At 36.5% G+C, this 14,773-nt stretch overlaps 1 protein-coding gene and 1 pseudogene across 2 annotated transcripts; both read right to left on the minus strand.

The window, feature by feature from the left end:
• Window positions 1-4,505: 4,505 nt before the first annotated feature.
• On the minus strand, window positions 4,506-8,546 carry LOC149045608 (histamine H2 receptor-like; annotated as a pseudogene). The gene has a single exon (XR_016187020.1). The product of XR_016187020.1 is annotated as a histamine H2 receptor-like (transcript).
• A 4,499-nt stretch (window positions 8,547-13,045) lies between these two features.
• LOC149045609 (histamine H2 receptor-like) lies at window positions 13,046-14,374 on the minus strand. The gene has a single exon (XM_089207885.1). The coding sequence runs from the start codon at window positions 14,372-14,374 to the stop codon at window positions 13,481-13,483; it is 894 nt and encodes a 297-aa protein (XP_089064011.1). The 3' UTR covers window positions 13,046-13,480.
• Between the last annotated feature and the right edge of the window lie 399 nt (window positions 14,375-14,773).

The following is a 14,773-nucleotide window of genomic DNA, read 5'->3' on the forward strand; positions in this document are numbered from 1 at the left end:
CTGATCCGACAAGCAACTAAAATAAAGCCCAAAAAACCTCGCAAGTCGCACGTTTCGCAAATTTGTCGGAAGCGTAGACATCATTTTGAACAATAAAAAACCTTGATTATATCGGGTTTTTGACTTTTAAAACATTTTTAGTGACACTTGAGTTCATTTGGCTTTGATTTTCTCCCTTTTCCCCGTAAATTTTGATCTTTTCATTCACAGTTATGGGTTAATTGGATCAAATGTTCTCGCTTAAACCAAAATATAAGATGTGGCGTGTTTTTGACCAGCCAATAGGGACGTTTCTTTACTTTTATTTCTTCATTATTTTATTTTATTTATTTATTTTTTTGTTGAGAATTTTCAAAAAAGGCTTCTTCGCGCAGATCCTTGTTGTCGCTCTGTTATAAAATAATTTGCTCATGGTTTTAACGGTGCGTATATCGAGTTATGGATGCACTTGGGAAGTTGAAGAGCACTCAAAAGCCAGAGTTGCTCTCGGTTGCGCCTCGAGCTACTCTTAGGCAATTTTCGTGCTCTCCAAACTTTCCGCGTGCATCCATAACTCGATATACGCTCGTTAAGCATAAACATATTCTTAAGTACAGCACATCAAACGGATTTTACACAAAACGGTTATCATTTACTGCCTTCAGTCATGGTATCTTGCAAACAAGCGTGCAATATCTGAACCTACTTCTCTTTGTCACACATTTTACTTCGATCGCCCGAAGATATTAGCTGTAGCTACCAATTTACTCCGCTTTTTCAAGTAGTCTTCCTTTTTATTTTTGATATATTCACGCCACAGAAGTCTTTTATCTGGGTGTAAAAAAATTAGGTTCCCTTCAACCTTCAAACAACCTCAGATGAATCGACCCAATTTAAGTGTATTGGTCAATCCCCCCCCCCCCCCTTCCTCATCCGAAACTCACCTTACCGTCAGTTCCCCTCAGAATTTAGGGTGAACTCCATTTTAATTTAGAAACTAGAAACATTGAAATAAGTTAAGAGCAATTTGTTAAGAAAATAATATTCGAAGCCTTTCTTATCTACAGTAACTTTCTTAAAGACCTCCTCAGTTTTTTTTTATAATTTTCCGCCGATGACACTCACAAGGCGTTTGCGTGGCAAAATTGGCACTTTATGAGCTGTGCGCATAAGGAAAAAGTCGATCGCGAGCCGAATAATAACTAAGAATTTAGAATTCCTGTCTCTAACATACCCACCGATTGGTTATGCAATAGGGTCCTTTAAAATTTGTCGCACCCATTCAAGTAAGTGACAGATTGGTTACACTGGGGGGATTTCCTGCAGTTTTCCATAGAAAGGAGAAATAAAGACGCTCTGAAGAATTTTGCATGATTCTGTCAACTTCTTTTAGGAAACAGTTCCAGAGAAAGATGTTGTTCGTCTTGTCACGAGTGTTAGACAAGTAAAAAAATTGAGTCCACGTTTACCGACTCAAAACTGATTATCTATCTTATTCTATGTTATTTGATTTCAGTTTTTCTGTTTTCATAACTGGTAAAGGTTGCATTAAACAAGTTAAGATTATAAATGTGTTTTTCAATATAAACTAGTTGTCCTTTCAATGTTTTCTTGGCGCTAATTTAGCTTCAGGCGTTTTCGCAAAAATTAACTACAACATTCAATTGTCTTGCACTGCATACAAAATTCTGGAATCTACTTCCCTCGTGTACTTTAGGAGACATGACAAACTTTTCAATTGATTCAGAAACACAAAATAAGAACAAGAAGAATCAAACGACTGAAGGTGATTTAGGACATCACGTGACTTGACTGAAGTGACCCGAACCTCTCAAAATTCCGAAGACCCGATTTGTGCCGATGTACTTTTGTTAAGAAAATAATCTTCAAAGCCTACCTTATCTCAAGTAACTTTTTAAAAGCGGCCTCAGGTTCTTTATAATCTTCCGCCAATAAGACTCACAGAAAAAGAAAAAGACTCACGGCAAAAAGAAGACTCACGGCACAAAAAAAATCTGTCGGCGAAAATAGTAACCTCAGGACAAAAGTAAAAGACTCATACAAAAGTGTATACGATTTTTTCTTGTGCAATTGAAATGATAACTAAATATGACTTTTGTTAGGAATAATTGATTTATTTAACTATCCTTATTATAACTGGAAGCACAAACTAGTACTTGTTGTAAATAACAATTTCCCCTCATCATTGGTAATCTCTGATGATATTTCCGAGACTAAATGATCGAAAACACTTTTCCTTACTCCGATAAAATCCGTGATTAGTCCTTCATTTCTCACAAGCTCTTTGATGTAACGACCGTATCTCTAGTACTAACGTTGTCTTACTTTTCTTTACTCGACATTGACCGTTTTTGTTTTGGTAATCGGTCCTGCCAATTGTGATTCGTGTCAAAAAAAAAAAAAAAAGCTTTTGAAACATAACTTTAATTTTTGGTTAAAATTGGAAGTACATTGCACTAGTAGTACAGTTGAAGCTGTAGAAAACGCTCACAGGAAAGTGAGTACTTCAAATGATCAACGATAACCAATTCGTTTGTGCTCTTCGACAGGCCCCTTGCATCCTTCACAAGTAACATCATCGATCGCCCAAACAATCAGAGGACAAAAATCGAAGTCGTTTCTACAATAGAACGTACAATCTTTTGCTTTTGAAAATAACTTCCTTTCACACACCACACAACAATTTTAGTCTTTCCCGCTTTTTCTTTTGACGTTCGTTCCCCATTCCCTATTTCTTCCTGGAGGCCCATCATGGTATCTTCCAGTGGCCAGAATTGTTTCCAAATTTGTTGTTACATCTACATTTGAAGACAAAGTTGTCATAGTTCCTTTAAATCGCACCTTTTCCCAGAGCTTTTTTTTATTTATCAAGCCTTTGATTTTTGATAGGTATCAATAAACATAGAGTTATACATGTACATGCATAACATACTGTAGATTTATATCTACATCTGATGCATTATGTAAATATAGGGCATTTTCACCAAACACTCTTATCCTTTATCCATCACTTGATCCCATTCTATTTAAAGGAATGTGACACCTTGTTCACGTTAAAGTGACTACCACAAGCAATTTCATGTTCTATTAAAAAATGTTTGCCTACATTCGTGATTTTTTTCACTAATCCATATCCTGTAGTATCTATAGGTAATCACTGACTAATCCATAGTAAAACTATCGTAGCCTATTTCATGTTTTTTTTAATTTTTTTTTTAATAAAAATGCTATCAATCACTCATTCACTTTTGAAACAAAAGTAGTTTATTTAATTAATTGCTTTCCAGCTAGTACCCCACAAACACCTCTCTTACGTTTATATGTAGCCCCCCCCCCCCCCCCCCCTTCTCCTATTGGATTTTGGATTTTGCAACTGGAACTACCATTTATATTGCGTGGAAGAGGTGTGGGGGGTGGGAAAGCAAAATGAAGACAGCCTGTTATTGCTTCAACAGGTTAACAGTGGGCCTCCTACTCTAAAAGAAATTTACTCTTTTCTAATTTTTTCATTTCTTTGAGTATTTCTCCAAAATAGAAAGTGGTTAATTGTATCCATCTTTTTCTGCATTTACGCATCTTTACGGAAAGCGGAACTTGTCCATAAAGAAGAGGCTTTATATTTACGTTTCTTTACGCAAGACTTAAAGATGCGTGAATTTGCGATTTCATGCTGTGATTCCCCCTTCCTCGTTCTCTATTTTCGGTTACTTGTTAAGAGAGTGTCTCTGTAAGAGCGGTCCGGTCGATTTTGCTTGAGACACGGATTTCGCTCGTTTCTCGTGTGTTGTAAGACATTCATGTACCTATACTAAAATCACAATCAGTTTGATCGGATCTCTTTATTTTTCAGAGTTTTACGGAAATTAAATTTCACTCGAGCGAAGGCTTGTCGTGATACTTTGTAAGACTTTAATTTCATACAACTTTGTTTTCTATTATTCTGTTACCGTTCACTGAAAAATCGACTAAAATATCGATATAGGAATATATTCTCTCTGTATTCCCCTTTTCTCGTTCTCCACTCCCCGTCACCTATAAACTGTTGCCCGTTCCTTGTCTCCCTTTCTCTGCTCCCTGTTCCCTGCTCCTAGGTCTGTATTCTCTGTTCCCTGTTCCCTGTTCCTCGGTCCCTCTTCCCTCGGTCTCTTTTTCACGTTCCCTGTTCTCTGTTCTTTGTTTCCCCTTCTCTGTTCCCTGTTCCCCGCTCCCTGTTTCCAGTTCCCTGCTCACTGTTCTCTGTTCTCTGTTTCCTGTTCCCCGTTCACTTTTTCTCTTCCCCGTTCTTTGTTCCATGTTCCTCATTTACCGATCCTTATTCTCTCATTTTTTTATTCCCTAAGTTTGAGGTAAATAAAGTGAGACAAACAGATAGGCAAACTTCACCCTCTTCTCCTGGGTGCAGGACTTTAATGCTGGAGTCTTGCTGTTTTATCCGACTCCCACGCTTGACATTCGCATTCCTTCGCGCGAGAAAAATAGAACCTGTTTCATACTTTTTCGTAGACTTTTATTTATGTCAGTTTATTTCTAATACAAATCTATCCATTTCCTATTTTTTATTTCATACATGCATATGTGTTAATTATCTTGAAATTATGCATTTATGCTGAGATTATCAGTCTTCATCAAAACTACAATTTCCTCGATTGAGGTTGGTTGGAAAAACTAACACTTTTTCTTTTAATTTACTTGCCAAGTTGTTATCGGGCAGTTTGTTATGACAAAGTTACATAAGCCAATCACATGCAAAGTTGTATTTTAAATCAATCAATCACATTCAAAGATGTAGTTTAAATCAACCGACTACAGCCTCGGTTTCAATCACCATAGAAGCACTAATTCCTTTGTGAGTCTTTTAATGCAAATTTTCTCTTTCTTTTATGACTTGCCTATACTTCTCTTCTCGCAAATTGTACTTTTTTTAATTAATTGGTGATAAGACTTCGTGGAGTCCAATTCGGTCTGTAATCACACTCTTAGTAGCAAAGTATGATTGCAGGCCGAATTGGACTCCACTCAGTCCTATTACTATTACTGATTAAGATAAATAAGTAAACAACTCAGCTAATCACATCCTTTTTTTTCTGATTTTGTGTATATTCAAATTGATAAAGAGCGGCCATCTAGCTCATCTACAAATCCTTTGGCTGTTAACCCTTTGAACTCTAAGATTGACTTACATCTAATTTCTCCTTACAGCATCACCCCTGAATAAAACAAAAAGGTCACGAGAATAAAGGAAATGATCATCAACTTAAGAACCCTTGATTGTTTAACAAATTCTTCTTGTCAAAACCATTGGAAATATATCGAGAACAGTATGGAGCATATGCATATTAATTTTAGGATATTTACATAATATGATAATGTTGAATTGAACAATCAGATTAAAATTGCAATCACAATATCTAACATGCTTATATTTACTTCTTTGACAAAAACGGAATCCGGCAAAGCTATACAAAACGTGAAGCGAATCAAGGCAAAGCGATAGAAACGATCAAAGTGAAACAAAGTAGTAAAAAACGGCTTTGACATAATCACGCAAGAAAAAGCGTGAATTCAAATTAAACACACGCAAACTAAACCTAAACTGACGCAGAACTAAATCTAAAGTAATGGAAATAATCAAACAAACCCAAATAAACAAAATTAAAAATAAAACCTTACACATGAAACATGCAAAAGAACCACGTTTAATAATAAATGATCCTTGACGTAATCTGATTAATTCAATTTTCCTCCTTTTTTCCCTTCCTTTTTTTTTTTTTTTTTTTTTTTCATTTAATGCAGAGGTTGGAGAGTTTAGAGCAAACCTCCTACCAAAAATCTACCTTCACACAATTTATTTCTCCCACACTAATTAAATTCAAATTGGGGGGTTAATCTCACGGAGGGAAATGATCTCAACCTGTCTGTGTGGCTGAGGTCGTTGGCGACATAACATCTTTAGAGCTCGCCTAAAACCTGGCATTCTCATAGCATACAATATCGGATTTAAGAAAGAGTTTGCGTAAAGCAAGACGGTTGAAACAAGATTCAAACGGGAAAGCGCTATTTCAGACAATGACCTTAAAATATTAGTGGAAAAAAATAAAATACTATTTATAACAAAAGGCGAACATAATAGGAGAGAGAGAGAAGTCACGGTGAACAACGTCACGGTCAGTTTCCTTTCTCTATTTGCCGCACCGTGGCGTTGAGGCTGATTCCCAAAGCGAAGCTTAAAAAAAATACAGACGTAAGAAACAAATGATCAAAAGACAAATTGAGATGAATGAACTCCAAGCGTAGTAATAATAGTCCCATTCACGTGTATAGTAATAAATCATTACTAACGCACATGGAAAGAGTAGTGCTGCCAACCAGATGGCAATTATAAGAACCCAGTAAACTGACTTTTTGATCGAACGATGTCTGAAGGGCCAAAACGTTGCGTTGAGGCGTTCCAGAGAAATGACAGTCATATTTGTTAACGAACAAAGAGTAAACCATAAGAATAAGACTAAGGCCACAGCTATCTGATACCAATGCTCTGGATTATGCCTCCAGAAGTTGCACATCGCTCCAACGTTATAGAAGAGGTCGAGTGTAGAAGTTCCCCCGGATAACATGTCTGCAACTGCCAAGCTTATCACCAAGTAAGTGGATCTTTTACGTAGATTACGGTCTCTACAAAATGCAATCACTGTCAACGAATTCAGAGCTATTATGGTGACAGATTCAGTCAGGCCCACAACCATCCAGGTTATACACTCCGGTGAAGAAGCCATCCGAGTAGTCTTTTCCTGTTCCAAATAATTAAGAAATATTAAGGTATTTCCGAAAATGATTTTGACCACAGAGTACTGCGAAAGAGACTAGACTGACGTAACCTCCACACTTAATTTCGATACCCCTTGAGGCAACGAAGTTTACCCATGGTCTTACATCCCTCCTTCGGTACGTTTTCGTAAATGTTAGCTACATCCTTTTAAAAAACCCCTCTCCGATATGAAGACGACCTTTGTTTCTCTTCTGGTCGTACAGGACAACTAGTTCCTATAGCTGCTCAAACTTCTTTAGGCTGTTTCAAAGAGATTTTGAACACGTTTTACGAGTCACGAATCAGTAAATATTGAACTCGTAACTTTCCGTACGCGAAGGCTCATTATTGCAAAAGAAAATGAACATTCTGACCCCAAAGTTCACCTGTTCCTCACTCAAATTAAAATAATAATTTTTCAAAAAAAAAAAAAAAAAAGGAAAGAAAGAAAAATTAGTTGATAGGTTTTAATTATTTTATTTTATTTTATTTTGTTCTATTTTTTTAATCCCTGCTCGGAAAACGCTTTTTCATGCTTTTGTTCATTTTGTCGTGTCGCATAGAATTGACCGCTTTTTACAGAAATATAACTTTTATGAATTCACGTGCTACTTTCCACACTTTCTCAGAGAGATTCGTGACATGCCACATAGACTGTTACCCTTCAAAGACGCAACGCAATATATTTCCTACAAACATGAAATGCACGAACCAATCAGATATGTCTTAGATCATTAGATGAATGACAGCTCATTTGGTATGGCTCAAAGGTTCTCAGAGAGAGAATTATGTGAATCGAAATTTACGCCCATTGCTTGTTTTTGTAATGATTGAACGCTTTTCTCATCTTTAGCCTTATGGCTGACGCAATTTACGACTTTTTCCTTAAATGGTGGATCCTTTTTTTTTCGTTCATTAATAAAGTCGACTTTTTTGCCGGTAAAGACCTATTGTGTTTAGATGATAAACAAAATAATAATGGTCGCTGGTACATTCGGAATTTCTCTTCTCATGTTTAACTCGACGTCTCACGAGTAAGCGCAGCGATCTCAATGCGAACTCGTAAGACATCGAGCTGAACACGAAAAGAGAAATCCTATGTGTGCGCCCACCATGTATTATTCACTAATTATCTTGAATATTCAAGTGAAGACTGATAATTTATTCAGATGCATAATTGATAATTAGCGTTGGAAATAAAACGCCAACACTTCAAAGATGTTTCTTTGTCTTTTTGTTTCTATTTCGCTTGTTTTGCTATCATTATTAAAGTTATCATGACTATTATTCTTGAAATCATGGCTATCATCATTGCGATCATAGTTCAAAATTGGTCCGCAGAAAAGTTCGAATAATTTGTTTTTCCATTTCAATTGGATCTGCATATCAGATATCAGCGCCACTTAATGTCGTATTTTTCACTTACTAATTAGTTTCTTAGGCAGATATGGATGATTTCTGTAAGTTATAGCTCGGAAGCTGGCAATAGATTATGGGTTTCCTCCTAATCACCGTCGTTGTTATTTTCATATTTGGACTTTCTTAGTACAACTGTGTTTCTTTTATTTGTGAGTTTAATTTGTTTTGTTTTGTTCTCCTTTCTAATTTTTTTTTCGCCAGATGTATTTCAAGTAGTCTTCTTTCACTTCCTCCTCTCTTTTTTACCAATTGAGAATAAATTAAAAATTTTAATAAAGATAAAAGTTGGCTGTGTATTCGTGCTTTGCAGCAGATGTACATCTCAAAAGGTGAACGTGGGCGTAGAAAATGTTTTGACACAAAACGGTTCTCATTTTTTGCCTTCAGTCATGGTATCATACAAACAAGTGTCGAATATTTAAAATTTTTTCTCTTTGTCACACATTTTACCTCGATCACCCGAAGATATCAGTTGTAGCTGCCAATTTACTCCGCTTTTTCAAGTAGTTTTTCCTTGTCATTTTCAATATATTCACACCAAAGAGGACGTTGATCTGTACATTTTGTTTCTTTAAAGCCGGCAATAAAAATTGGGTTTCACTTCAATCTTATGTCACCTGAATGAGGATTTAAATTAATAATTCAAACTGCCTCAGATAAATCGACCTAATTAAGGTGTATTGAACAACCTTCTTTAATCAGAAACTCACTTTACCGTAAGTTCTCCCCAAAATTTAGGGTGACCTCCGTTTCAGAAACATTGAAAATAGCTAAGAGCAATTTGTCAAGAAAATAATCTTTAAAGCCTACCTTGTCTCCGGTAACTCTCTTAAAAGTCTCCTCAGGTTCTTTATAATCTTCCGCCGATGAAACTCAGAATCGAACAAGGCGTTTGCATGGCAACATTGGTATTTTATGAGCTGTACGCAGCTGTTTAATAAGGAAATAGTCGATCGTGAGCTGAATAATAATTAAGAATTAAGAATTCCTGTCTCTACCATTTTGTATGATTCTGTCAACTTCATTTGGTAAACAGTTTTATTACAGAGAAAGATGTTTTTCGTCTTGTTGCGAGCGCTAGACAAACAAAAAATTCTGAGTCCCCGTTTACTGACTCAAAACTTACCACCCTTTTTATTCTAATGAAATTAATTTTAGTTATCCTGTATTCATTATTGGTAAAAGTTGCATTAAACAAGTTAAAAGTATAAATGTGTTTTTCGATATAAACTTCTTGTCCTTTCCAAGTTTACTTGGTGCTAATTTATGACGCGGTAGCTTCAGGCGTTTTCGCTATAAATTAATCCAACTGTCTTGCACTGCCCATGATAAAATTATTATCATTATCATTATCATTATGGTTATTATTTTTACTGTTCATCGCCAGAAAGTCGAATCGACATGCGCAGTTAAAACGAGACGCATGGAGTTGACCGCTCATTACAGAAAGAAAACTTTTTGGAATTCACAAGCTACTTTCTGCTCTTTCTCAGAAAGATGCGAGACATACCTCATAGCCTTTTACCTTTCGACGACGCGCTGCAAAATATTTCATACAAACATGACATGCGTGAATTAATCAGATATGTCTTAGATCATTTAGAGGAATGCTCATTTGGTATGGTTCAAAGGTTCCCAGAGAGAGAATTATGTGAATTGAAATTTACGCCTGTTGCTTTTTTTTTTTTGGAATGATTCAACGCTTTTCCTCATCTGTAGCCTTATCGCCGACGCAATTACGACTTTTTTATTGGATGGAAGATCCTATTTTTTTCATTCGTTAATAACGTCGACTTTACCTGTAGGTAAAGACCTATCGTGTTTAGATAATAGACAAAATAAGACATGGTCGCTTGAAGATTTGGGATTTGTCTTCTCGTGAAGATTTAGATAAATGAAAATTCACATATTTGCACTGCGGTGGAAAGATGAAATTAGAAGATCCTCGCAGCTAAGAACACTACTGAAACTAGTAGTTGTAAGTAGGACCTGAAAAAAATTTCAGGCCCGTACGGCTTGTTAGCTCAATTGGTAGAGCGCTACACCGGTATCGCAGAGGTCATGGGTTCAAATCCCGTACGGGCCTGAAATTTTTTTCAGGTCCTACTTACAACTACTAGTTTCAGTAGTGTTCTTAGCGCGAGGATCTTCTAATTTCATCTTTCCACCGCAGTGCAAATATGTGAATTTTCATATATCTAAATCTTCATTCACTCGGATGTTTATTTGTACCCAATTCATTGACCAGCTCCCAGTTGGCTTGTTAGCTCAATTGGTAGAGCGCTGCACCGGTATCGCAGAGGTCATGGGTTCAAATCCCGTACGGGCCTGAAATTTTTTTCAGGTCCTACTTACAACTACTAGTTTCAGTAGTGTTCTTAGCTGCGAGGATCTTCTAATTTCATTGTCTTCTCGTGTTCAGCTCGAGCGAACCGAACTTAGTGCGAGCTCGTGAGACATCGAGCTGAACACACGAAAAGAAATCCTATGTCTGCGCCCACCATGTATTATTCAGTATTTCTCTTGAATACACTAGTAAAGACTGACAATTTATTCAGATAGGATGCATAATTAACAACTATCGTTGGAAAAAAAAAGCCAACACTTCAAAGATGTTCCTTTGTCCTTTTGTTATCATTATAATCATGATTAATTTAATAATGATCAATTTAACATTGATGAATATCATTATTATGATTATTATTCTTGTAATCATGTTTATCATCATTTCTATCATAGTTCAGAATTGGTCCGCAGAAAAAGTTCAAATTATTTGTTTGTCCACTTCCCATGGATCTGCATACCAGATATCAGCACCTCTTTTTCATGTACTAATTAGTTTTCTTAACTATTCTCCGCAGGTCATTAACCTGAAGCTGACAATGGATTATGGGCTTCCATCAAGTCTCTGTCGTCGGTCTTTTCGAATTTGAACGTTCTTAGTACTAATGCGTTTCGTTTACCTATGCTTTGAACTTTTGTTTTTGTTTTATTCTCCTTTCCAGTTTTTTATTTTTATTTTTTTTTTATTTGGCAAGAGGTACTTAAAGTAGTCTTCTTTAATTTTTCCTTCTCTTTTTTACCAAGTGAGAGTAAATGATAAAATTGAAATGGAAGAAAAATTAGGCTGCACATTCTTGCTTTCCAACAGATGCGTATCTCTATATAGGTCAACGTGGACGAAGAGAAATGTTTTGTTAAGACTTTTTACAAAGGCTAATAACAAAAAAAGCATATCAAACGAATTTTTTACAAAACAGTTATCATTCATCCCCCGTGCGTCAATAAGATGACGGGAGCATTTTTTTTTTTTTTTAACCTGGCTTCAGAGTTTCCGTCCTGCTAAGCTGCAGTGCAGTTTTCCTTCTCTTTGACATATGGAAGAAACCAGCGAAGGACTCCTTAATTTTTCTATCGGCATTGACCTTTTAGGTCTTGATCCGACAAGCAACAAAAATAAAGCCCTAAATACCTCGCAAGTCCCAGGTTTCGCAAGTTTGTCGGAAGCGTTAACATTATTTTGAACAATAAAAAAACCTTGATTATATCGGGTTTTTGACTTTTAAAACATTTTTAGTGACACTTGAGTTCATTTGGCTTTGATTTTCTCCCTTTTCCCCGTAAATTTTGAGCTTTTCATTCACAGTTATGGGTTAAGTGGATCAAATGTTCTCGCTTAAACGAAAGTATAAGATGTGGCGTGTTTTTGATCAGCCAATAGGGACGCTTGTTTACTTTTATTTCTTCATTATTTTGTTTTATTTTTTTTTTTTTTTGTGCGTCGTGAGAATTTTCAATAAAAGGCTTCTTCGCGCAGATCCTTGTTGTCGCTCTGTTATAAAATAATTTGCTCATTGTTTTAACTGTGCGTATATCGAGTTATAGATGCACTTGGGAAGTTGGAGAGCACTCAAAAGCTAGAGTTGCTCTCGGCTGCGCCTCGAGCTACTCTTAGGCAATTTTCGTGCTCTCCAAACTTTCCGCGTGCATCCATAACTCGATATACGCACGTTAAGCATAAACAAATTCTTAGGTACAGCATATCAAACGGATTTGACACAAAACGGTTATCATTTATTGCTCTCAGTCATAGTATCTTACAAACAAGCGTGCAATATCTGAACCTACTTCTCTTTGTCACACATTTTACTTCGATCACCCGAAGATATTAGCTGTAGCTACCAATTTACTCCGCTTTTTCAAGTATTTTTCCTTTTTATTTTTGATATACTCACGCCACAGAAGTCTTTTATCTGGGTGTAAAAAAATTAAATTCCCTTCAACCTTCAATCTTATGTCACCTGATTGACGTTTTAAGTTATTTTCATAATTAAAACAGCCTCAGATAAATCGACCCAATTTAAGTGTATTGGACACCCCCCCTCCCCCCTCCCCATTCTCTTCCTTATCAGAAACTCACCTTACCGTCAGTTCCCCTCAAAATTTAGGGTGAACTCCGTTTTAATTTAGAAACATTGAAATAGGTTAAGAGCAATTTGTTAAGAAAATAATATTCGAAGCTTATCTTATCTACAGTAACTTTCTTAAAGGCCTCCCCAGTTTTTTTTATAATTTTCCGCTGATGACACTCAGAATCGTACAAGGCTGCAGTTTTCCATAGAAAGGAGAAATAAAGACGCTCTGAAGAATTTTGCATGATTCTGTCAACTTCTTTTAGGAAACAGTTCCAGAGAAAGATGTTTTTCGTCTTGTCGCGAGTGTTAGACAAGTAAAAAATTGAGTCCACGTTTACCGACTCAAAACTTACCATCTTTCTTATTCTATGTTATTTGATTTCGTCTAACGAGCTAATATTTTTTTTCTTTGACAAAAACGGAATCCAGCGAACCTATAAAAAACGTGAAGCGAATCAAGGCAAAGCGATAGAAACGATCTAAGCGAAACAAAGTGGTAAAAAACGGCTTTGACATAATCACGATGGAAAAAGCGTGAACTCAACTTAAACACACGCAAACGAAACGTAAACTGATGCAGAACTAAATCTAAAGTAATGCAAATAATCAAACAAACCCAAATGAACAAAATGCAAAATAAAACCTTGCACATAAAACGTACAAAGGAATCACGTTTAATCATAAATGATCGCTAACGTAATCTGATTAATTCAATTTTCCTCCTTTTTTCCTTTCCTTTTTTTATTTAATGCAGAGGTTGGAGAGTTTAGAGCAAACTTCCTATCAAAAACTACCTTCACACAACCTTTGTAGAAATTTATTTCTCCCACACTAGTTAAATTCAAATTTGGATGTTAATCTCACGGAGGGGAATGATCTCAACCTGTCTGTGTGGCTGAGGTCGTTGGCGACAAAACATCGTTAAAGCTCGCCTAAAAGCTGGCATTCTCATAGTATACAATATCGGATTTAAAAAAGAGTTTGCGTAAAACAAGAAAATTGAACCCCCTCGCCAACGGAAAAGCGCTATTTCAGACAATGAACTTGAAATATTAGTGGCTAAAAAAAGAAAAGTAGTTATAACATAAGGCAGCCACAATAGTAGAGAGAGAGAAGTCACGGTGAACAACGTCACGGTTAGTTTCCTTTCCCTATTTGCCGCGCCATAGTGTCGAGGCTGATTTCCAAAGCGAAGCTTGACAAAAATAAAAACGTAAGAGACACAAATGACCAAAAGACAAATTGAGGCGAATGAACCCCTGGCATAGAAAAAATAATTCTGTTTATGTGCATAGTGATAATTTATTAGTAACGCACATGGGATGAGTAGTGCTGTTAACCAGATGGCGATGATAAGACCCCAGTAGACTGACTTTTTGATCGTACGATGTCTGAAGGGCCAAAACGTTGCATTCAGGCGTTCTAGAGAAATAACAGTCATATTTGTTAACGAACAGATGACAAACCAGAAGAGTGTGACATGTATGTACCAATGCTCTATATTGTACCTCCAGGAGTTACATATCGCTCCAACATCATAGAAGAGGTCGAGTGCAGAACTTCCCCCAGATAACATGTCTGCAACTGCCAAGCTTATCACCAAGTAAGTGGATCGTTTACGAAGATTACGGTCTCTACAAAATGCAATCACTGTCAACGAATTCAGAGCTATTATGGTGACAGATTCAGTCAGGCCCACAACCATCCAGGTTATACACTCCGGCGAAGAAGCCATCCGAGTAGTCTTTTCCTGTTCCAAATAATTGAGAAATATTAAGGTATTTCCGACAATGATTTTGACCACAGAGTATTGCGAAGGACACTAGATTGACGTAACCTCCACACTTAATTTCGATACCCCTTGAGGTAACGAAGTTTGCCCATGGTCTTACATCCCTCCTTCGGTATGTTTTCGTAAATGTTAGCTACGTCCTTTTAAAAAACCCCTCTCCGATATGAAGACGACCTTTGTTTCTCTTCTGGTCGTGCACGACAATTAGTTCCTATAGCTGCTTAAGACAGCTATCAAACTTCTTTAGGCTGTTTCAAAGAGATTTTGACCACGTTTTACGCTTCACGAATCAGTGAATATTGAACTCGTAACTTTCCGTTCGCGAAGGCTCATTACTGCAAA

The sequence above is a fragment of the Pocillopora damicornis genome, chromosome 5 (assembly GCF_964200805.1).
Source record: "Pocillopora damicornis chromosome 5, jaPocDami1.2, whole genome shotgun sequence".
Lineage (NCBI taxonomy): Eukaryota > Metazoa > Cnidaria > Anthozoa > Scleractinia > Pocilloporidae > Pocillopora > Pocillopora damicornis.